This window comes from Alexandromys fortis, unplaced genomic scaffold, assembly GCF_014885135.2.
Source record: "Alexandromys fortis isolate MF-2015 unplaced genomic scaffold, M_Fortis_MF-2015_v1.1 scaffold_163, whole genome shotgun sequence".
Classification (NCBI taxonomy): domain Eukaryota; kingdom Metazoa; phylum Chordata; class Mammalia; order Rodentia; family Cricetidae; genus Alexandromys; species Alexandromys fortis.
This window is the reverse complement of record NW_026068085.1, coordinates 1,664,835-1,687,734: the sequence shown is the minus strand read 5'-3', so window position 1 is coordinate 1,687,734 and position 22,900 is coordinate 1,664,835. Positions and strand designations below refer to the sequence as shown.

The window sequence follows — 22,900 nt, the reverse complement described above, 5'->3', positions numbered from 1 at the left end:
CAAGAGCATAGTGATGAGTTAAGGGTATTAAAAGAGAATGATGTTTATAGTTGAAAATATGCACAAAGTGTGTCTTGTTACCAATGATTGAAGTAACTGATGATGTTGAGAGATGGTTGAAGCGATACAGTCACTCGACCATCAGTGATCAGATATTACAAAACAGATTATCTTTCCTTAGTAGGTTGACATCATCCCATTGGATCATATTAGCAATGTGATCATCTGAATCCCATCCTATGTTCTTTGTATACATTATAAAAATTTCAAAAATTAAATAGGAAGATTATTTTCTAGAAACCTTCCTACATTTCTGTTGGAAATTAAAAAAATCTACCATTTCACACAATGAAATATTTGGAATGGTTCTTATTCTGGAAGTTGAATCTATTGTTGCCATGTAATACCAAATAATTATATATTCATACTAGTGTCCATTTGAGTTATGAATATGAAAAATCTAATGAAATACACACTTCTCAGAATATTTTTAAGCATATTTTTAATTTTTGACAGTTTTTGAGGGTATCCTACAGTGTGTTTGGATCATATTTACCCTCTCCCACAGCTCTTCCGAGCTCCATCTGCCCAACTTTGCATTCTGAAAAACCTTCAAGACTAGTTTCTGCTTCTCAGTGGACAATGGCTGACTTACCAGGAGGTGCAATTTTAGAAAGAACTGGCCTGTTTCTCCCTTTCCCAGCAGCTAACAGTTGTCAACACTCCACAGCTCGGGTCGGGGGGGATGGATTTCATACCCAACCCACTTACCTTGCTGAGGTTTGGTCTAGCTTGTGCTTACGTCTGTCTTGTGCATGCGGACCTGGTGTTTCCAGAAGACACTCTTTCCTTGGAGTCATCCACTGAAGTGGTACAGTTATACCATGAAGTTATCTGAGATTTTAGAACATCAGTGTTGACTGTGATTGTGTCGATAGAACTCTTCAGCTAGGGAAACAGAGGAAAAACACTGCTCAAGGCCCAGATCCCAAGTTCTGTGGCTCACATATGGAAGATCTCTCTGTTATTTGGATAGGCCCAGGCCCTGGACTTGTATTTACTAGGAAGGCTTCAGGTAGCACTGTTGTTCACATTCATGTCTTTATGACCCTTTCTCTAACTCTCTAGGTCTATGAAATGCAAGACTTGTGTTACCTTGAGCAGTTGACTGAAATTCCCACTTATGCTACTGCTCAACTAAATCTTATTAGGCAGATGCTATTTTGACTTCCAGTCAAGAATTAGCAAACTTTCTGAGCATCACTTGCATGGACACCGCTCTGTGCTTTTGCCCTCATCCTGAGCACTGTGGTAATTGTGCAATTCTCAAAACTTGTTGTCCTCATTTTACAGAAGAAGAAATTAAAATTAAAATACATGATATGAAAGTTACAGAAAGGTTCCACAGTTCCTTAGCATTGAGATCAGAAAGGAATTCTGCTCTTAATCCCACCAGATTTAAGGTGACAGTAGACTGATAGAAAGAGCTACAGAGCCAGAGAATGTAGATGATCTGCTCAGGAGTGCTTTGGTGAAGAGGTGAGAGTCATGGCTTATGGCTCCAATCCCATTCTTTTCCAATGTAAATGTGCATAGAATGATTTCCTCTGTCACCCCATGTTGTCGGGGTTTCTGTCCTACCAAGTTCCCATAATCATTAAGTCCCAAAGAAATCACACAGAGGTCTACATTAACTATAAACTGATTAGCCCATTACCTCAGGCTTCTTATTAACTCTTATAACTTAGATTAACCTGTTATTCTTGTCTATGTTAGTCTATGTCTTGGTACCTTTTCCAGCAAGGCAGTCACATCTTGCTTCTCCTGTGGCTGCGGTAGAACTGCAGAAGGAACTTCCTTCTCCCCAGAATTCCCCTGTTCTCATTGACCCACCTCTACTTCCTGTTTAGTTGTCCCGCCTATACTTCCTGCCTGGCTACTGACCAATAGCATTTATTTAAAATATAATTGACAAAATATAGACAATTGTTCCCCAGCAACCCTAAGTTCTTATTCTGACATTTGTCTTGCAATTAAAAAGAGTTTATTCAAATGGGTAGCGTTAAAACTAATACAAACAGGCACGTTAAAATTTTGTTTGATGAAATAGCTTGAAAGCATTCACTCATGTTCATTTGCAAACATCTCCCTTCCTGTGTGATACCAAACAGGAAGTCAACTTCTTTTAACACTTGTTGGAATCAGCATTTTTTGTTTGTTCGTTTGTTCATAATATGAGGTTTTTGGGGTTCTGTGGTACGGACATGGTATTTTCACTTGCCTATTATGCATTATACAAATATTTCTGTATTATCCAAGTGAGATTTGTGAAAAGAATGTCCCTGATGTTAAGTGGTGATTCATTCTTTATGATTAAGACAGACAAACAGACCAAACTATTCTGACAACACTGTAACTTTCATTAAACTGAAAAAACAAAAATAAAACAACAATAACAAAAATACTTGATTAATTTCACTTAAGGGGGAATTAAAATTGTGTTGATAAAATAACGACATCAAGTTTTCCTTTACAGAAACTAAATAAAGCAAAAATTTTCTCTGTGATTTTCTAGGATCAATTGTGCTTTTAGCAAAATGCTTACTAAGTTCTTAGAGCTTTGCTTTCCAGACCAAACTTTCTGTTCTGCAGCATGCAGGTCTATGGATCTTGAGAAGGGTGTGCATGACAGTCCACCTAAGTAAGTGCAGAGTTGACTTGTGTCTTTTTCTCTTTTTTCTCTCCACCAGCTCTTCCTCTTTGTCGTCTGGAACTTTGAGCTCTACATGATACCACTGTTGTTATTGTTACTGCTGACTTGGAACTACTTCCTAATAATATCAGGGAAAGATAACAGGCAACGTGATACAGTAAGTCTCTTCATTCTTTGTGTGTTTTATTATTCCTTGTCCCTCTGATGAGATGACATTGAATTTAGTCTTATAAACCAGAGGAAAGTTTTGTAAGCTCAAACCTAAATGGCACTTAACACAATATGAAGCATCCGCCTGCTTCTGGAATGACTCAGTTTGGTAGAAACTAAAGTGGGGAGTATACGAACTGAGCTATGATTTAAAATCATTAACGGCTATTACTCCAAAGCCTTGTTTCTTTTCGTCTCCTCATCATTTTACCTCATGTTGGATCCTGTCCCGAGAGATAAGGTCACACACAGACTTGTTAATGATCAGACCAAGTTACTGTATTCTACTTAAGACAGTTCTCTTTGTAAACTGTCATTGGAGAAAGAGTTGATGGTTCTTAGTCTGCAAAGTCTATTAAAGTGCCTTAAATTAATGACTCTTCACTAACAATAACTACGTGTTTATGAGTCAAGTATGTTATATACTGATGCAAGGGAGAGGACCTCTGACTTCATCCAGGGAATGTTAAGTTAAATCTGTACTCCCTTGGACATTCGGGAAAGTTCTTAGAACATATGAGGCAAGGAGCTGGAGCTCAGCTGACAAGGGCCTTGTGCTTTGTCCGTGGGTCAGGCCTGCCCCTCCTGTGTTGTTTCAGTCACGGTAGTCCTAGTGAACATACCAGAGATTATTCCACATGTGACTGAAGGGATACAGCATCTTCTCCAAGCTCAACATGTGTAATTGTGTGACCTGATGGGAAACGGTTGAAAAGAACTAAAAAGTAAATGAGAATATACTCTTCAGGTGAGTGTTTTATAGACTCCATTTGATTTATAGTCAGGAATATTTTTAGTTATTTATGATATAGCATCAATCACAAATATTTGCCATTACTATGTATGTTCATAACAACAGAATTATTTGATTATCAATTCAAATTACTACAAAACACTTCATTGCAATAGTGGATATCAAATGCACTTACTGACTTACCTGTGGCAAAACAAACAAGCAAAAAACAGTTTCTTTGAAATAATTTATACTTGAAATGGCAACATAAACAAATTATAGTTCTTCAAAATAATTTTCTTATTGTTAAAGTAAATGATAAATACTAATATACAACCATCAACTACATGATAAAGTTGTTTACCTTCTAACGTGTAGCTGTCTCTCTTACAAGATTAGACTAAGTTTAAAGAAACAGATTCTCTGCTGACCTTTGCATTTATGGCTGTTTTAGCATATATTTTATAGATTAGAAGTGTTCCAATTGTTTGCATGTTGCACACATGTTGGCTATGCAGATATAGACTCTGTGCCTGTGTTTCTGGGGGCCAGAGGAGAGTGCCAGATGTCTTGCTCTATTACTCATGCCTATTGCTTTGAGACATGGTCCATCACTAAACCAGAAGCTCACCATTTAACCTAGAGTTTCTGGAAAGGGGAGCCCTCAGCATCCACCTGTCTCCATGGGGTTGCAGGCTAGTTTCTGGAAGGGGGAGCCCTCAGCATTCACCTGTCTCCAGGGTATTCCAGGCTAGAGTTTCTGGAAGAGGGGAGCCCTTAGCATCCACCTGTCTCCGTGGGGTCCCAGGCACACCCAGCTGTGCCCTGAGGTACTGGAGATTTAGAGATAGGTCCCCATGTTACAGAGCAAATGTTCTTACCACCTGAGCCATCTTCCTAAGCCCTAAAATATTTTATATTGTAAACTCTATCAAGCAAAATAAATACAAGATTGCTAATCGAGGTTTTAGTGGTTAATCAGTATCAATAGACAAGAAGTTATTTTTATTGCTAAGGATATATAGTTAAATTGCATGCTAAGGGACAGGCCCAAACTGCTGTAAAAATTGATGTCTTGGGGACTAATAGGTAATTTTTTCTTCAATTAATCCAGAATTTTTCTTTAAAAAGATAGAGCTGTCTCCGACAATTACTTTTTTGTCCTATTTATCTCGGGGAGATGCTGAAAGAGAAGAATATCTACTTTTCAGAGAGCTATCTTGAGACATATTTGCAAACAAGATTATTTGCAAATAAGAAAAGTAGTAATTTAGTTTAGTTTCTAAGTCCTATGGGATTTATCTTGAAGAATTAGGCATTGGTTTGAGAATTCTTAATAAAAAAAATTCTTAAGCTGTAAAATCCATTATTTTTTCTAGAACATGCCTGCCTTGTGTGGAAAGTTCACTGCTAGGAGGAAATTTGTAATATATAATTTATCTTTGTATTTAAAATTATCTGAAACTTTTATAAGTTTATAGAACTATCACATAACATAATTTAAACTGCATAATATACATTTCAAACTGCCCTTTGTCTCTTACAAAATACGACAGTGAAGCAGACCCTTTCCAGGCTTCCTTTCCAGCATGTCTGTCCTTACAGTCTTTCTCTTTGAGCCTGGACAACGTTTTATCTTCCAGCACAGCCCCTGTCAGACATTCTATAGCTTAAACCACTTGAAATGTCAACTGTATTCCATAACGCCCAGTAATTGCCTTTTATTTGCCCAAAGCACATATATCCACATATTCTGCTCTTCCCAGGGACTAGAGGAGCAATCTCAATGTTTCTTTCAACTTCTCATTCACTGGCTCAGTTGAGACCTTACATAACTCTTAAATCCAGTATGTCTAATTCTGTGTTTTCTGGCATATCCAGCTGTGCGTTTTAACTGCTTTCTCCTTTTGAAAGAAAACCCAAATTATACTTCGTTGGTGACAAGTTTTGTGTCTGTGTATGTGAGTGTGTGTGTGTGTGTGTGTGTGTGTGTGTGTGTGAATGTGTGTCTGAGTATCTTCAAAACCTTGCTGAGGCTTTCAGCATGTATACAAAGCACCCAGGACCTCTGGGGTGAATTAGTCACACTGTTGACTGACCTCAAACCAGGAAACTTCCTGAAGAAGTTGTAGGAAGAGGGAGAGAGGTGGGGGTGTTTCTGCCATAAGGGGAAACCTTAGAAAATTAATTGGGATGAACACTAAAGGAAAAACAAATCAAAATGACTTTTAGATCTACACAGAAAAGAGACAAAAGTTAGCATAATTTCATAGCACACTAAGTACATAGATGGGTGAAAATTCTGTCTTCAACATAGTGACTGAGAGTTGAAATTAATACCCAACCAGGAAAGGGCTTCCTCGTGTGTTTGTTATTTATTAAGCTTTCCAGCCCAAGAACCACCAGGACTAAGCCCTCCCCCCTCTTTTCCAACTAGTGCTTCTAGTTTAAACAGAAGAAGGAGACACTATGATGCTTGGCCAGTACATAGAGATACATTTAATAGGCAGACCCTGTTAAGGGTAGGATGAGCAGACAGCTATTTCTGCGGGTGCCCACGGGAAGAGGTGTGTTAGAAATGGCATCCTTTCATATTTCCCAGTCAGAATTGCGAAAAATAAGAAATGCTGGGTCTGAGTCCAGTTATTCTAGGAACGTGATGTGAAAATTAGCAGTACAAGAATTGTTCGCTTTTCCAAAGGAGCCTGTTTAACATGTGTGTTTTTCAGGAATGTCCCTGGCATGAAAGGATAAAAAGATAGAAATGCCAACCTTTCTCAGTTTGAGCCGTCAGGAAAATTCCTCCTTCACTGCCTATTGGGCTGGTACCACCTAGCCAAATCACAGGCACTGCCCACAAAACTGTCATCAGTTGAAGAGCTGAGACCAGCAATACTCTTTATTTGTGATTTTAAAATTACTGAGCTCTTGTTTGCATCTCAAGGGCTATGCGAAACACTTTATAGGCATTGTCTTACTGAGTCATCTCTTTGGAAAACAAGCTGATTGGGTTGGGTCCTCCTAAATTCTCCAATCCCGTACTTTCATATGGAACAATTAAGGAAAAATATCCCTGTGGAATTAACTGAGTTGCAGGAACTCGCCCTTAGGAAAAGGGACCAGGCCTCAGAAAATGAAGGGAATGAGTGGACCATGGAATCAGAAGTCTACTGCATGCTCTGTGATATCATAATGTCTACTTTACCCATAGGGAAACAGCTAAATAACTTACACAAAGGCACACACCATTTGTGTTCTTAACCACAGTCATGCTTCTTTATTCAGCTCGATTTTGGTACATCCCACTTCTCCCTCTGCAGATTTAATCCCATGAGTTACAGCAAAGACAGTAGCACTAATTCTACCCTCAAGCATACACCTTGACAGACATTCATTGACGTCCTCCCCACATCTGACTGTTAACCCAGAGAAACGGAGCAGAGATTCGTTAAGTAATTTCGATGCATCAGTTATCTTGCTAGTCTTTTGGAGACATCACTTCTTTTCATTCTTTACAATAATTATATCAAGGAAATTGTTCTAAATGCCTTTATCTCTAATTTATAAATGAGGAAATTGAAATGCAACATGAACAATGATCTCCACAGTACAGTCCATGTGAAGTGAAACCAAGTCAACTATTTTCTGAAGCCTTGAGCTGGTTTTCATATTGTGCTTTTGGGCGTATCTTTCCTGGGGAATCTCTGGTTATCCAGTGCAGTCCACAGAACCCCAGAAGCCCAGACTCCTTCTCACAGGCTTCTCAGTGACTTTCCAAGGAATGACACCAGACATCTGCTCCAGTCCAGGTGCTGCTATCCATTCTGGAAGTGCCTGTGGCCTGTGGAGTGACTTTCCACTCCCCAGGCAAGCATGGGAGGAGTAACACAAAGCTGAATATCCTCTACAGTTGTGAGGAAAGTCTTGGAAATTTTTGGCATACAAACATCCTTCAAGCAGGATTTTTTAATTATACCTTAAAAGAACATTCATCTCCACTGTCATGATATGCCTCCTACACAGCAGTCTCGGTTGCTAATCAATGATGGCATGAAACAGACTGAAGAGTGAGGCAGATCAATGTAATCACTCTGACTCATGGGATGACTATGACACAAATGGAGACAAAGTCTGCCTGGTTAAAACGGGAGTAAATACTGGAATGCTCAGTTAGTTCCTCCCGATGACAAAGCTATAGACCTTCTTCTCCCTTCTACAGTAGCAATGAGTTTGTTTTTCTTGTTGGGTCTGATCCATGTAAGCCCAGAATACTTACTTCTAGAAACAAAGCTTAGAAGGGAAGAAATGCCATTGGAAAATTTGGATTGGTCACCACAGAAACATATGGTGTCTGTCCTGAGTCCCAACCAGTCAAATGCTCCTATCTAGAAAGCAGCCCTTGGTAGAATACTAGAATTTGCAGAATAGTGAATAAGTGAGTCTAAGAGGGCCTAAAGGGCTGGCCACAGCCGAGAGAGAGGGGGACCATGGCAGAAGCGCTTTGTATGAACTTCTAGGTTCTACATCAGTGAGTTTTATCATTCACTGAAAGGGACATGGAGCACAAGTCTCCTGTGTTTGCCTCTTGGTACCAAAAAAGACCACATCTTCAGTGCTTTTAACAGCAGCGGCTCTGAGTCATACAGTCTCTGAACACATCTAAAAATGGATAATTGCTCTTTTTCTCCCTTTGTGCTTATTTCAACCGCAATTTTCTCAACTTTTTCCAAGGTTGCCAGCTTGCAAAAATCTGAGGAGGACCATGAAAAGAATCAGACCTTTAGTTCCCAAAGCAATACCCGAGCATAAGATGGTGGTTACAACTATTTAGATGCCCTAGAAAAGTACACACATGCACACACACACACACACACACACACACACCTGTAATCTTTTAGAGACATCCACTCTCCACTGAGCACTTAGTCTCAGTGGCTAATCACTCACAGTGTAGAGTGGTACTTTATCACATGGATTCGCACCTGACACCTCTGTCGCTGCCCTCAGCCCTCCACTGTTACCGTCATCACCATGGTACATCTCCCTTCCCCAGATTTTCCTTGCACTCTAACCCTGAAGCCCAAAGGATTGATCCCAGAGTTATGAATGACGCCTTTAGCAAATAAAATCACCAAGGACCTGAGCCGGAGAGAGCTGGATGGATAAAGAGCACACACTTTTGTTTTTGTTTGTTTGTTTGTTTCCATTTTAATCCTGTAAGAAAAACCCTGAGTGTATAATTGGGCATTATCTTCTGGTAAAGCCGTCAAAGGACCTCTGGATCAAAATACATTCATCTTGAAGATTTTTTGTATTTAATATAATTTTCACCTTCTAAAGGCCTATTATATGTCCAGGTGAGCAGCACCTGCCCTTTCTCCAGGAGAATACCTGATGACCTCTTGTTGTTTCCCTCTCTACCTCCCACATCAGCTGCTACAGAGAGAGAGAGACAGCTCGTCTTATCTCTCTGTCATAAATTCATTTGATACATTTGCTGCCAGACCACCTGCTTTTGAACTAAACCATGTTATTTGAAACTTAGTAGTCCCAGGTCATCTTTGTCTAGTCAAAATGTATCTTCCTGTCTTAGTCAGGGTTTTTATTCCTGTGAAAAGACACCACGACCATGGCAACTCTTATAAGGAAAGCGTTTAATTGAGGGGGCTCACTTACAATTTCAGAGGTCCATTATCATCAGGATGGGGAGCATGATGACATGAAGGCAGACCTGGTGCTGGAGGAGTAGCTGAGAATCCAATATCTTGCCGGCAATAGGAAGTCAACTGAGATACTAGGTGGTATCCTGAGCATAGGAAACTTCGAAGCTCACCTTCACAATGACACACTTCCTCCAACAAGGCCATATCCACTCCAGCAAAGCCATACTTCCTAATTGTGTCACTTCCTCTAAGGTTATTGGGGCCAATTACATTCAAATTATCTCACTTCCTAAGGTTGTTTGCAATATAGCCCTATTGCTCCTTATTTGGTAGACTCTGAGCCCAACACATCCCAGAGCTGCTGATCGTAATAAAACAAATTAGTTAACACCAGAATCAAATCAACAAGTTCCAGCCTTTGCCTGTGGTTTCTTTGAATTAATCCAGTAATAATTTCCTAATAAACACATAATCACACATGTCCTATCTTCATTTCGTATGTTCCACCTTCTGACTGAGTGCTCCTCTGTTTCTGTGTGTCCCTTCATCTCTCCCTGGTCCTCCTACTGTCCCTGAAAACTTAGATAGAAATTTGTTTTGTTTTATGAATTTTATTTCACCCTACCATTGTGTCTACCTGCTGACACATGAGCCTCCCATACATTAGTCATTTATGTGCCTGCATGTCTTCCCCCAGGAGATCTCCTCTAGTAATAAGTACCATGCCTTACGGCTACTCTTAGAAACCTCAAGACCAAAATAGAGAGAAAAATAAGGAGAAAAAGCAGCAGTTCACTATTTGTAATCATTGGTTCATTATGAGTCTCTCTTACCACGCTGTGATGGTTACATTTAATTCTATCACAGAGGAAGATCTCTGTAGCATGATAGTTGCTCAAAAAACACTTGGTGATTTCAGAATTGTGCCTCATTCTATAATACTAACTCCCAGGAGGCTGAGGTGGATTGGTGAGCTCTGGGCCAGCCTGCAGTTCATAGTCAAACCTTGTGCCAAAATAAAAATGTTTGATTAATAAGCAAATACTTTACTTTTATTTCACAGTCAAGAGTTGTATAAATTTACATAAAAATTCTTTAAAATTTGATAGCATTAACAATCAAAGATAAGTAAGTTGTGTCCCTTTCCTGGATCAGTTTGTGACATATTGGATGAGCAACCAACCAAATCAAACACTTGGATACCTTAGGTGTGTTTGTGTGCGATAAGCGGAGTGTTAAAAGATGCCCCATAATGACTATGTGTGCGCTGCGTGTGTAAGGAAATTGGACGTGGATGGCTGTGGATCTGCAGTTTCCGCCCCACCCCTGAACCTGACCTTTTTACCTTACTGACACCGTATTTACCTTTAATACTTTCTCTTCTTGAAGCTTGCCCTTTACTTTATTCTCAGACTGCATCTAAACTTAAAATTGAAAAGATAAAACCATAACATGGTGGGATATGAGTGTCACCTGTACGTGACATGTGTTCACACAGAAAACAATGGTGAGGCAACACTCCTAGTTTTAAAAGGCAATCTTCTGAAGATCTCATCTCCTCGCTGGAAGCTCAGGTCTCTCTTTAAGACTACCAGATTCGGAAGAGATTTGGGAGTTTAGAGTTAGTGGCAGTTGTCTGAAAAGATATAGTTGGTCTCATACTTTAGTGACCCCCACCCACCCCTGCACCTGAACTCTTCCGGGCTGCTCCAGTTCTGAGGACCATAATAAGGCAGAGATGCCTGATACTTACAGAGAATGAGCTCTTCCTTGAAACCCAGCATTGTTTGCACCAATTAAAGTGTCTTGACCCATGGAAGAAATCTGAAAGCATTGCCTTATGGTTTATGATTTACGATTTATGAAAGCTTTATGGAAAGGACTGGGGTCCTAGACAGGCACTGGAGCACCAAGTCCCTTAACTCCCCTCAAAACCTCTCGTGGGACCAAAGAATGCACCACTTTGATGGGTTCGTCAGATTGTTTCACTCAAGGGTTTTTTCTCATGTAAGTCGATTTTAAAAAAATATCCGTGCTTCAGCCTGCTTCCCTGGTTCTGCCTTCTTTAATTGAGGGATGAGAGGCCAGACAAAAGTAAACAAAAGGGTGCCAACCAGTTCTCGGGTCTCAGGAAGGATTCCCTACTTCTATTGACCACTCTCATACTTCCCAGGTGGTCTCACCTCTTCCTTCTCCTAGACACCAAGCCATTAGCAATACGGTGATAAAGGAGATGAGATGGAGCTCATCCGCTCATCCATGCCCTGTAACGAGCTCATCCTTCATCACAGTCCTCATAGCCTGCAGGATGGGTGGTCTTGGCGGAAGATTTCATGTATGTGGGTGGGCACTCTGTTGGTATGTTATACGTGTGGCTGACTGTGGTATATGCAATGTTATTACAGCTATATATGTGCTCATGTGCATGTTTGTGGTCAGATGTATATGTGTATGGGAGTGGGCACAGACAAAGGTTGCTCTCTGCTTTTATTTTTGGAGACACGATTTCTGGTCTCTCACAGTACCTGAAGCTTATGGACTAACCAATGAGCCAATGATAAGGGATCCACCTTATCTCTGCTCCCCACAATGCCTGCCCCCCAGCTGCCACACTAGGGATGCACATGTGCACGATCACACTCAGCTTTTACATGCTGTGGGGCAGCAAGTATCTGAACTCAGGACCTCGTGCTTGTACAGCAAATGCCTTAACAACTGAATATCCTGCTAGGTGTTTATTGCCTCTGATTCAGAAAGTTACCAAGAACTTAAATACATACATTAAAAAATAAATGATATGTCTGTCAGCTTATAGAAGATGCTAATGAATCAGCAATATTACTAGGGATCTAATTACACTGAATCCTGTGTTTATTTGTTAAATGTTGCATGAGGTATATTTGTCAATAACACAGCTTGTAAGTTTCTCTACCCTTCCATGTGGGGAATTCGAATAGTATGGTAGTGACCAAACTGAAATTAGACTTTGAAAGGCATTTTCAGTCAGTTGTTATTGAATATATTTAATCGTGTAGGAAAAGGAAAATAGCAATTACACATTATCACTCCAAAAATAACCAAGTCTTCTGCTACTGTTGCTTTGCTGTGAAGACTGATACAGCACAATTTGTCATTACAATTGTCAATGGCCAAACAAACTAACAAATCCAGGGATTAAATTCCAAACTTTCTACCTGTCAGCTACACAAATGTATTCGTTGTTCTACACCTTAATTCTCTCTCCAGGGCAATGAGGACAATAGCTACATTGTTGGAGTCTTCCAGGGATTAATGAGCCTACACAATGTGCCAAGCACATAGTAAATGCTCAGTAAGTGACCGCTAGTCTCCTCACCCTGCAGGTAACAGGGTGAGCCATTGTGAGTACCAAGGATGGCTGACATGTTACATTAGACAGCAACCTCTTGAAATGTTGTTTTCTAAGTTCTGCTGAGAAGAATGTTGTCACTGGGCACGGCAGTAAGACCTTCTTTAAAAATTGAATTTTTTCTTCACAGCCATTAATCATTTTTAGTTTTAAAAGTATAGGTGATGTCATAGTAAGATTGCCTGTGTGCACAATCAGGCTGGAGTGCTTCAAAATAAAGAAGTATATACTAATACCAATAAAAGCCATCAGGTGGTTAAAAATTAAAGCATATAATAAAATTTGAGCAAAGGAAGTCATTGACAGATTAAAACGTCCTGAAGATGGATTCTCATAGATGGATTCTCATCTATAGTGCTATGGATGATGTCATTTTTAGTTATCCTCGTAGAGTGCTATAGATATGTGGCATCTTTAGTTTACACTGAGAGATGCCAGGGTGACTCGTGTTGATTACTATACTGTAAACCTGCACTATGCATAGACAAAGCAAGCAGCACCACAAGTTAACATGAACTTTTCACTGGAACAACCATGAAGTCCACAAAATCCCCTTTCCTAAGAGCCTCGAGAAAGACGGGTCCAGTAGAGGAAGGGTAAGGAATTCCTCTGCCAGCACCATGCCTGGAGATGGGCAATTTTAATAAATCAGAATGGAACATGAAAATGTCAACTTAATCAAGCATTTAAATTTTATTAATCAAGCCTAATTTTTATGAGTGCAAATAATCACTGAAGCTGGACAAATTTGTTCTCGATTGCATCAGAAACATAATTTTAATATTTAATGGACTGATGAATTTAAATGGAGAATTATCTTTATGAAACATGCTATTCATAATTTGCCATTAAATGAGAAATAAAAAATCAACATAAATCTTACATAAAGGTTATTTAACTAAATGTTGGTCCTATAAATATTATAAATGTATTGTGCTCTAATTTAGCAATCACACAGTACACTACATAAAGCAGGAATGGTGAGTGCACCAGGCAGGCTTCAGAGAGACCTCGAGCGCGTGCTGACTTATTACAGGAAGCTCTAGAGCATTACCAGGTAGTGAGAGGTTCCTGGACATTCTTTTCTCTCAGGCTTTTAAGCTAAAATTTATCATTCACTGCACATGCTCTTTTCAAGCCAAATGTACATCCAAGCCTATTAGGGCCTTCTTTTGTAAAGATGATTCTTATTATACAAAAAACAATTAAAACTACCATTACTTATAGAAAAAAATTCGTACGTTAAGAACTGAAGTTTTAGGGTTGTGATTTTGCATCAACCTGCTTCATTTTAAAAGCTGAATATTCTGACATAATGTTCTCAGTTTTTAACATTCTAGGTGAAAATTATCAAAAGGAAAAACTTAATATCGGAATCTTTTCCCTGAACACACAGTTCATTCCACCTGCTCCCTCCATGACTCAACATGTTGCTTAAAATAGATACTAAGAATTCTCATAAGAGTTCAGTAGAAGGCCGGGCGGTGGTGGCGCACGCCTTTAATCCCAGCACTCGGGAGGCAGAGGCAGGCGGATCTCTGTGAGTTCGAGGCCAGCCTGGTCTACAAGAGCTAGTTCCAGGACAGGCTCCAAAACCACAGAGAAACCCTGTCTCAAAAAATAAAAAAAAAAAAAAAAAAAGAGTTCAGTAGATCCAAAATTTTGGTAATATTAAGCTCTAAGAGAAATGCTTTATTTGCAAATGTTTTTCTTATAGAGCCCAAATGTTTCAAATGTGCAGTGTTTATCTGTGCTGCAATGTGTTAATTATGCATTTGCTTACATTAGAAATGGCCTAGTGTAGCTTTAGTATTCTCAAGCATTTCTCAGGAGTTAGAGAAGAGACATGCGTGCAGGTGCAGGACATGCGCTGTAACAGGGGCCACGGAAGCCCCTCTGCTTGCGTTGCATAACCGCTAAATAACACTGAGCTTGCCTGAGTTTTCAAAGGCACAAAAATTATTAAGGTTGTTTCAAAGTTTGAAACATTTCATATTATGCCCTTCCTGTTGAAATGGTGTGGATAACTTTGGTTTTTAACAAAAATGTTTAAGAAAGTGGCATTTTATTTGAACTCTATTACTTATGAACAAAATATTTTACTTAAAAAATACTGCTTTTTCAAACAGATTAGTAAGTTCACTTTTAATTTTACTTGAAAACGATGTTGAACAATTCAAAATGTTTGGCCTTTTGTACACCTTACTGTAATTTGGCAAATAACACTTTCAAGAAGACGTAATTTCAGCTGAATTAACACACATTATCCTAAAGACACCAAAAATTCTTTGCAAGCAAAAACTACAGTACATTGTGAATCCTTTAGATGGAGACATAGTTCAAATAAACACTAGAATTCTCGCAGTGCTTTGTAAGAATGAACATCTAAGATACCAGGACTAACTATGAAGAGAAATTCATTTAAGATGCTTATGTTGGATATAGAATTTCTATTAGCTATTGCTTAGCCTTTTCTAGCAGACAGGACTGCATATTAAGTTAAACCACCACTTAAGAGAATGAAAGGTTATATCCTTTTGGACAGTCAAACAAATTTACTGCCCATGTCCCTTCGAGCAAAGCGTATTATACTGCAAATAAGAGTTCTGTTGATGGTGCAAAATACAGGCTGTCCATAATCAGTGGCAGGAATCGAGTCACCTGATACCCACATTAAATCCATCCTTCCTATTAAGAACCAGACTAACTTACAACATGGCGCTTCCCAAAACGGGCCACAGAAACGCAGTCGCCATGAAATAATTGTCTTTGAGTCTCTAAACATCAGGAAGTTTTTCAACAATGAGTGCTTTGCTTTCTCGGCTGCCTTTTGTGTTGCAATCCATCCAGCTTGCCTGGCTCACTACCACGCCAGTTATCTTGATGACTACCTCTGCTGAAACACTTCAAGGTCAAATCCTTCACAGCGTGAATCAAACTAGGAAGTCGTCACACAGTCGTTTGCTCTGAGAACTGCTCGGGCAAAACGGTGCATTTCAGAGCTCTTTGGGCATCATTACTTTTACAAACAATTAATAATTCATATAGGTAGTTCACTTGTTACAGTCATTCTGTAAAATTTCTTCTCAAACATTTGGGAGAAAACAGGGGTCCAACAGAAAAAAAAGGTATCTGCCCATGCACATCTGTAAAGACTTTAGTGATGACAGAAGTCTCAGCCAGAACTCTGCTACTCTCAAATGCGAAATAACTTTCTCAATCCCTACACATCCCATAATTTCCCATTACACGTATACTTGTAATAAATCCATTGGCACAAAGATGCATGCTCAGCTGGGTTTATGCATTTCTTTGATCTAAACAGAATCCAGGCCCTGATGAAACATCCTTCTCTCCCCTAGTACGTCACTCTCTGCAATGGCAGGAAATGGGCACATGGCCTGGAATGGAATCAAATACAAGCATCTGTAGCCACCGTGGATTTTAATTATGGAATTAAACCCAAAACTTCTGACAAATTTCTTACTTTAATATTTAACATTGTCGCTGTACATCTGGCCAGCAGTGATTTCTTTAAATGTATTTTTTTATAGACTGTTGGACTCAAAGCATTTGAGTTGTGCAACTATTGTTTCTGAGCCTAGCAACCCAGACACTTAATTCAAAGATTGTCTTCAAGGACAAGTAAACAAAAAAGAGGCTATTTGTGTCAGCATTGACTTTGGGACAATTTAGGATTCGATGGTTAATATCACTCAGTTTCTTTTGCTTTTTTTTTTTAAATAAAGACTTATAAATAGGGGAACAACATTATTCCTAAGAAAAATAATAATGCATGTTCATAATTTTCAAGAATCCTTAGATGTCCTCTTGCCACCTTAGGTGCATGCACACACCCTAAATGGGTGTTATAATGTATTATTGCTAACGGCCAGCCTGTGGGGACTCCAGTAGCAGAGTTAACTAAACTCACTCATTTCTGATTTTTCTCTGTTCTTCACAGCCATCTCCGTCGCATCTCTCGATCACTGGTAGAATAATTAGACATACTTTTTATTTGTAGTATTGGATCCTTAACAATTCAGCCAAATAAGATTTGAATTTTTGCAATTTATAACATATCCCCCTGCATTGGATACAACAAAAAGCCTTCAATTATTTAAAGAATTCCCTTTCACCTGCTTAAGATATATAGGTTCTGTAGATACAGCTTGGCTTTACTTTGAAAAGGGAGTTTTAAAATGTACATATTAAATTTTATATGCTAATGACAAATTTTCAGGAAATAGTGAATATGGAAGAGGAAATATTATCCTTTTCAATAACGCTATCTGCTTGTTCTTTGGCTGTGATGTGACTGGCACACTGGTACAGGGCTGCCTGTGTGCTTTTAAAATGTCATCTTTATTAGTATTACAGTCAAGGAAGAGTACCCAGAATCAGTTTTCCTCCAGACCTTCCTCCCGCGTGTGGCATAGAAGTCTGTGACAAGCGACATCACAGAAGGTCGTATCGCTTTTAGCTGCGTGCGCTACGTCTTTCTGATTTCCCTGGTGCCCTGCTTTTGTTTGATTAATACTACTTGCTTTCGAGCAATGTATCAGAAAGCATAATCTGGAAAAATAATTCTGGACCTTATCTTAGGGAACCCCTATTAGAAAAGTGGGGGGAAATCCAACTCAGCATATGTATCTTTTCTAACAAATGCATCTCTTCTCAGTCTTTTTCCTTTTCCTCTAAAGGACAAGGAAATGTTTGAAATAGTCCCCCACCCCCGCCCCATGTGTGGTGTGGTATGGAGAGTCTCTCCCCCCCCTGCCCCCGTGTGTGTGTGTGTGTGTGTGTGTGTGTGTGTGTCTGTGTGTGTGTGTGTGTGTGTGTGTGTGTATGGTGTAGTGTGGTGTGGACGGTCTCTTCCCTCCCTCTCTCTGCCCCGTGTATGTGGTGTGGACAGTCTCTCCCCCTCCCTCTCTCTGCCCATGTGTGTGTGTGGCGTGGTGTGGACAGTCTCTCTCTCCTTTCTCTGCCTTATGTGTGGTGTGGTGTGGTATGGTGTGGACAGTCTCTCCCCCGTCCCTCTCTCTGCCCCATGTGTGGTGTGGACAGTCTCTCTCCTCTCTGCCTCCGTGTGTGGTGTGGTGTGGTGTGGTGTGGTGTGGTGTGGTGTGGTGTGGACAGTCTCTCCCCCAACCCTCTCTCTGCCCCCGTCCGTGTATGGTGTGGTGTGGACAGTCTCTCCCTGCTCCTCTCTGCCCCATGTGTGTGTGGTGTGGTGTGATAAAGTTAATGCTTACAAATTTGGGGTTACTGATATTTGAGCACTTAGAACTATGCAGCACTTATTGGGTTTTATTTGAGGAGGAAAAACTGGAAATTGAGGCTAGGACTCTTGTTTTCTATTTTTTCCTTAGTTACGTGTAAAATCTCCAACAATCCCTTTGAATAGCAGGCTGTTGTTCGAGTTATGTGGGAAGACTGAGACTTTGTGCAGTCATTAAATGGACTTCAGTGGTTCCGAACTTATTGTTTTTAACTCATCTTGCGGATTCTGTGCTCATTGCATTGCCTAGGCTGTGTCGGAAAGCACAGCCCAGCTTAGAAGCTACATCAGAGCTGTCCATCCACTGAGTCACTAATGCCTGCAGATTGGGGTGAATCCATCAAGACTCCAAGCTGCAATCCTCAATACCTGTACTATGCCCTGATGTTTCTCGGGACACTTTTGGGGACTTGTTTTGATGTAGGAAGTGGGCTGAGACTGCCTACCTAACCTCACTGGGTCCTTAAGCAGCGGTCAGACAGGCTGTGACGGTCAAGATTTTCAAAGAATTTTAAGCTTCACCTGAACTCAGCCTGGAGTTATGTATACAAATCAACAGGAAACCATCAGCTGTCGTGTAAATACCTGTGATGTGGCAGTCGAAGACAACAGAGGAGAGGAGCCCTTGGCAGCACACAACACAGCTCTCTTCTGCCAGATGGGAAGCAAATGCCTGTGTTGGGGGTTCTGGCTACACATTTGCAGCGTGATTGCATGGAGCCGATTACCCACTCGGGCAGGGCAATAACAGTTTGGGTTTTGCGAAAGAGCCTGATTCTGTAGACTTCCTTGAGTCACACTGAGCACAATATCATTTGTAATATATGTAAATTATCCTAGTTGTTTATTTTTCATATTTCGAAGTTTTGAAAATTAATTTGATAGTAATGATCTCTGGATCTTTTTTTTTAATTGGTTTTTCGAGACACGGTTTCTCTGTGGTTTTGGAGCCTGTCCTGGCACTAGCTCTTGTAGACCAGCCTGGCCTCGAACTCACAGAGATCCGCCTGTCTCTGCCTCCGAGTGCTGGGATTAAAGGCGTGCGCCACCACCGCCTGGCTGATCTCTGGATCTTAATGACTAGATGCCGATTGTACTGTCTCCAAGCCACTCTGAAAAAAAAATTGATCATTTGCCTTTATTCATCTGCATCACTGGTTATATTTGTCTTTCCAAGTGAGCTAAGTCAGCTCTGTGAAAAAAGGTAGATGCTATACCATAGGGCTTATGGAAACATTACAGAGCTAGGCACAGTGATGCGATCTGGAGTTCCAGTACCTGATAAACTGAGGCAGGAAAGGTGACGGTACAAACACAAGGATACGACAGCCAGATGATTAACTTATCTATTATCCAACTAAAAATAGTTCTTGAACAACTACTATGTTGTTTGCAATATTCAGAACATAATCTGTCACACTGGCCTTCCAGAAGTGAGCTGAGATGAGATAGGATGCCATTGTGGAATATTATTTTAAGATGTTTATGCTGTGGAACATTTATTTTAATGATGCAAAGATGTGTTGCATTCTTCTTTGTTGCATTTGTTTAACTCTGGGAAGCTGTGTTACTTTGCCTGTCTGAAATACCTTACTGGTCTAATAAAAGCTGAATGGCCAATAATGAGGCAGGAGGAAGGATAGGCGGGGCTGGCAGGCAGAGAGAATAAATAGAAGGAGAAATTTGGGAAGGGAAGAATGAATGAGAAAAGAAGGGGGAGGACATTAGGGCCCAGCTACTCAGCTACACAGCAGCCACGGAGTAAAATGTAATGAAAGGTGTACAGAAATAGAAAAAAGTAAAAGCCCAGAGGCAAAGATAGAAGGCATAATTTAAATTAAGGAAAGCTAGCTAGAAAAAAGTCAAGCTATGGCCGGGCAGTGGTGGCGCACGCCTTTAATCCCAGCACTCGGGAGGCAGAGGCAGGAAGATTTCTGTGAGTTCGAGGCCAGCCTGGTCTACAAGAGTTAGTTCTAGGACAGTCTTTAAAACTATAGCAAAACCCTGCCTCGAAAAACAAAAACAAAACAAAGAAACAAAAAAAAAAATGTCAAGCTAAAGCCAGGCATTCATAAGTAAGAAAAAGTATCTCTGTGTGTGTATTTATTTGGGAGCTGGGTGACAGCCCCCCTCCCCGCAAACAAGTAAAGAGTAATAAAACAACCAACAACAGGGTACAGTTTGTTTCTGTGCTGAGTATTGAGTACAGGATTGTATTCGCTAAGCAACCACCTAGACCCTACAATGACACATTTTAATTATAACTAGCTTCAGCATTGAGCTTTTTTCTTGTTGTATTCAATATGACTTTTGATGACCAACTTTAGCAGAAATAAAAAAAATGAAAAAAGACTTTTATTTAAATATAAGTTTTTGTAAGATAATTCTATTCTTTATTTGTGGCATAAAGTCATTTTAAAACAATCTCATGAGGGTTCACTGACTTCTCTTGATGAAATCTAATCTCCATCATAAGTAATTTGATTTGAATGCCCTATCATCCATCACCACAACTGTCACCTAGACATATAAATATGGAAAATATTTATATTGTAAATGCTTTAAACAAGAAAAAGCTAAAAGTCTTCATGAAGGCTTATCTGCTAGCTCCTCCTTAAGTTCCACGGGGTTAGTGTGCATATTGATGGAGTCTCAGTGCGTTTGCCCCTCTTTCTGTTCAGATCTTAACTTTACTGTACACCCTGGACAAGGGATTTAGAACAAATACTTATGAGCAGTGTGAATATGTGGAGAGTATAATAAGGGCAGATTGTGAGACTGGGTCACTTGCATGTCCCCGAGGTGATAGACCTTCTCAGCACAATGTACTGTCTGGCTGGGGCCCTTCTGGGAGTCACTACTTTTTAACAAAGTCCTACTTTTTAACAAAGATGTAGAATATGGCATTAAATTAGGAAGAGTTCTGGGATTTTCAGATGTCTTTGGTTATTCATTGGTTCTTGATAACTGGAAATTTGTGTTTGAGTTATTGGCTGAAGTCACACAAGGTTTTTAGAAGACTTGAGAGAAAATACCTGGGAATTCCTGCACAGTATCTCAGGTTATGCAATTCTGCGGCGTTATAGTCTTAATTTTGTTTTGTATCAACAAGTCACACAAAAGGATTTTGTATCGTCATCATCAAAAGTTTGCTGAGAAAAGTTCCAAAGTACTTGATAATTTTGTTTCATCCAGTTCTATTTTGAGACATTCAAACTATATTAGAAGAAGCAGCACATGAGTTAGAAATTGCGCAGAATTTCCTTCCTATGTAACTATAGTCCTCTGAGACTTACCTGGAAACACCTCCCAGGAGTTTCCTATTTTCGATTTCTACAGAGTGCACACACATGTGCATGTTATTGTGGGAAAACATTTATTTAAAACATGAAATTGTAGTTTGTTTGTTTGTTTGTTAAGGCAGAGACTCATGCTGTAACCCAAGCTGGCCAGGAAGTTACTATGTAACCTTACAATCCTCAAACTCCCTGTTGGCCCTCAGAAAGCTGCATTTACTATCCTCAAATCACATATTGACCAAAGGAAATAATTTTTTTTTGTCAAATACGAAATAACTTTTCCATTAATATATATATATATATATATTGGGGCTGGAGATATGGCTCAGATGGCAAGAGCACTGGCTGTTCTTCCAGAGGATCTAGGATAGTTCCATAGCATCTACACAACAGTTCACAACCATCTACAACTCCAGTCCAGGGAATATGACACCTGCTTCTGGCTTCCAAGGGCAGCAGGCATGCAAGTGGTGGATAAATATAAATGCAGGCTAAACACTCACACACACAAAATAAAATAAAAATATTTTTTAAGCCGGGTGATGGTGGCATACACCTTTAATCCCAGCATTCAGGAGGCAGAGGTAGGTGGATCTCTGTGAGTTCGAGGCCAGCCTGGTCTACAAGAGCTAGTTCCAGGACAGGCTCCAAAGCTACAGAAAAACCCTGTCTTGAGAAAAAAATTAAAGTGTCCATATTTGACAATGTAATTTATATTTATTAATTATGTTTAATTATGGAATATATTTTTAATCTTAATATGTATGAATGGTTCTTACAAAAAAACACAAAGAAATAAAAGAAATATTTTAGGTAACCCACAAAATCAGGAAATAGGACTCAGAGCAAATCAATCAAGAGTTGATTTTATACATCAGAATTAAAATTTGAGCCATTAAAGATATTCATAGTTAGTTTTATGCCACAGGCCACCAGTGTGAATCAATTAGCAGAGACAGTTTTTATCTTATAGTTGGGCAAAACAAAAATTAGAAGAAATAGAAGGGTTCTTCATGCCTCGTTATCCAGTTCATGTCTGCAATGCCTGACTGAGACAGGCAGGCAGCAGAAGCGCTAAGAAGGAAATTTCATGATGTTGAGCAGCCTGCAATGCACGTTCATTTACCTTCTGTGTACTGCAGATTCCTTGACACCAAACACTTCATGAATGGGCTGCTCCTGACTGAGTTTCTGGTCCCCGACTTTAATCAATTAAAGGCTGAGCACTTTCCTAATCCTCAGCTCTCGATGAAACTTCTGCGCTCAGAGCATGTGTCTCAAATGTTAATAAAGTTTTCATTTCCAAAGGGTTCAAAATGACAGAACAAATTTTTTTTTCTCTAAGAGCACGACAACAACCTGTGTTTCTGTCTGCAGGTAGTGGAGGACATGCTAGAGGACGAAGAGGAGGAAGACGACAAAGATGACAAGGTAATTATCTTCCCAGCGCTCGGTACTGGGTGTGGGAGATGCAGACATGACACTGTTTTCACAGACAGTTGAAAAAGGAGTTGAAGGGTTTGAGTCCAGAAAATTGGACAGTGCTATTTATCATCCGAACAATGCCGCTGCGTGTTGCAAAGAGGAAGAAATGGCTATAAATCCTCTCTGCT

General features: G+C 39.8%; 1 protein-coding gene across 5 annotated transcripts in view; it reads left to right on the top strand.

The window, feature by feature from the left end:
- Mctp1 (multiple C2 and transmembrane domain containing 1) overlaps nt 1–22,900 on the top strand; it is a 573,693-nt gene that overhangs the window by 481,414 nt on the left and 69,379 nt on the right. For all 5 annotated transcript variants that reach the window (XM_050122206.1, XM_050122203.1, XM_050122208.1 and 2 more), the window contains 2 exons: nt 2,751–2,870; nt 22,665–22,718. In XM_050122206.1, coding sequence (XP_049978163.1) covers nt 2,751–2,870; nt 22,665–22,718 — 174 coding nt within the window. The remainder of the gene's footprint in view (nt 1–2,750; nt 2,871–22,664; nt 22,719–22,900) is intronic.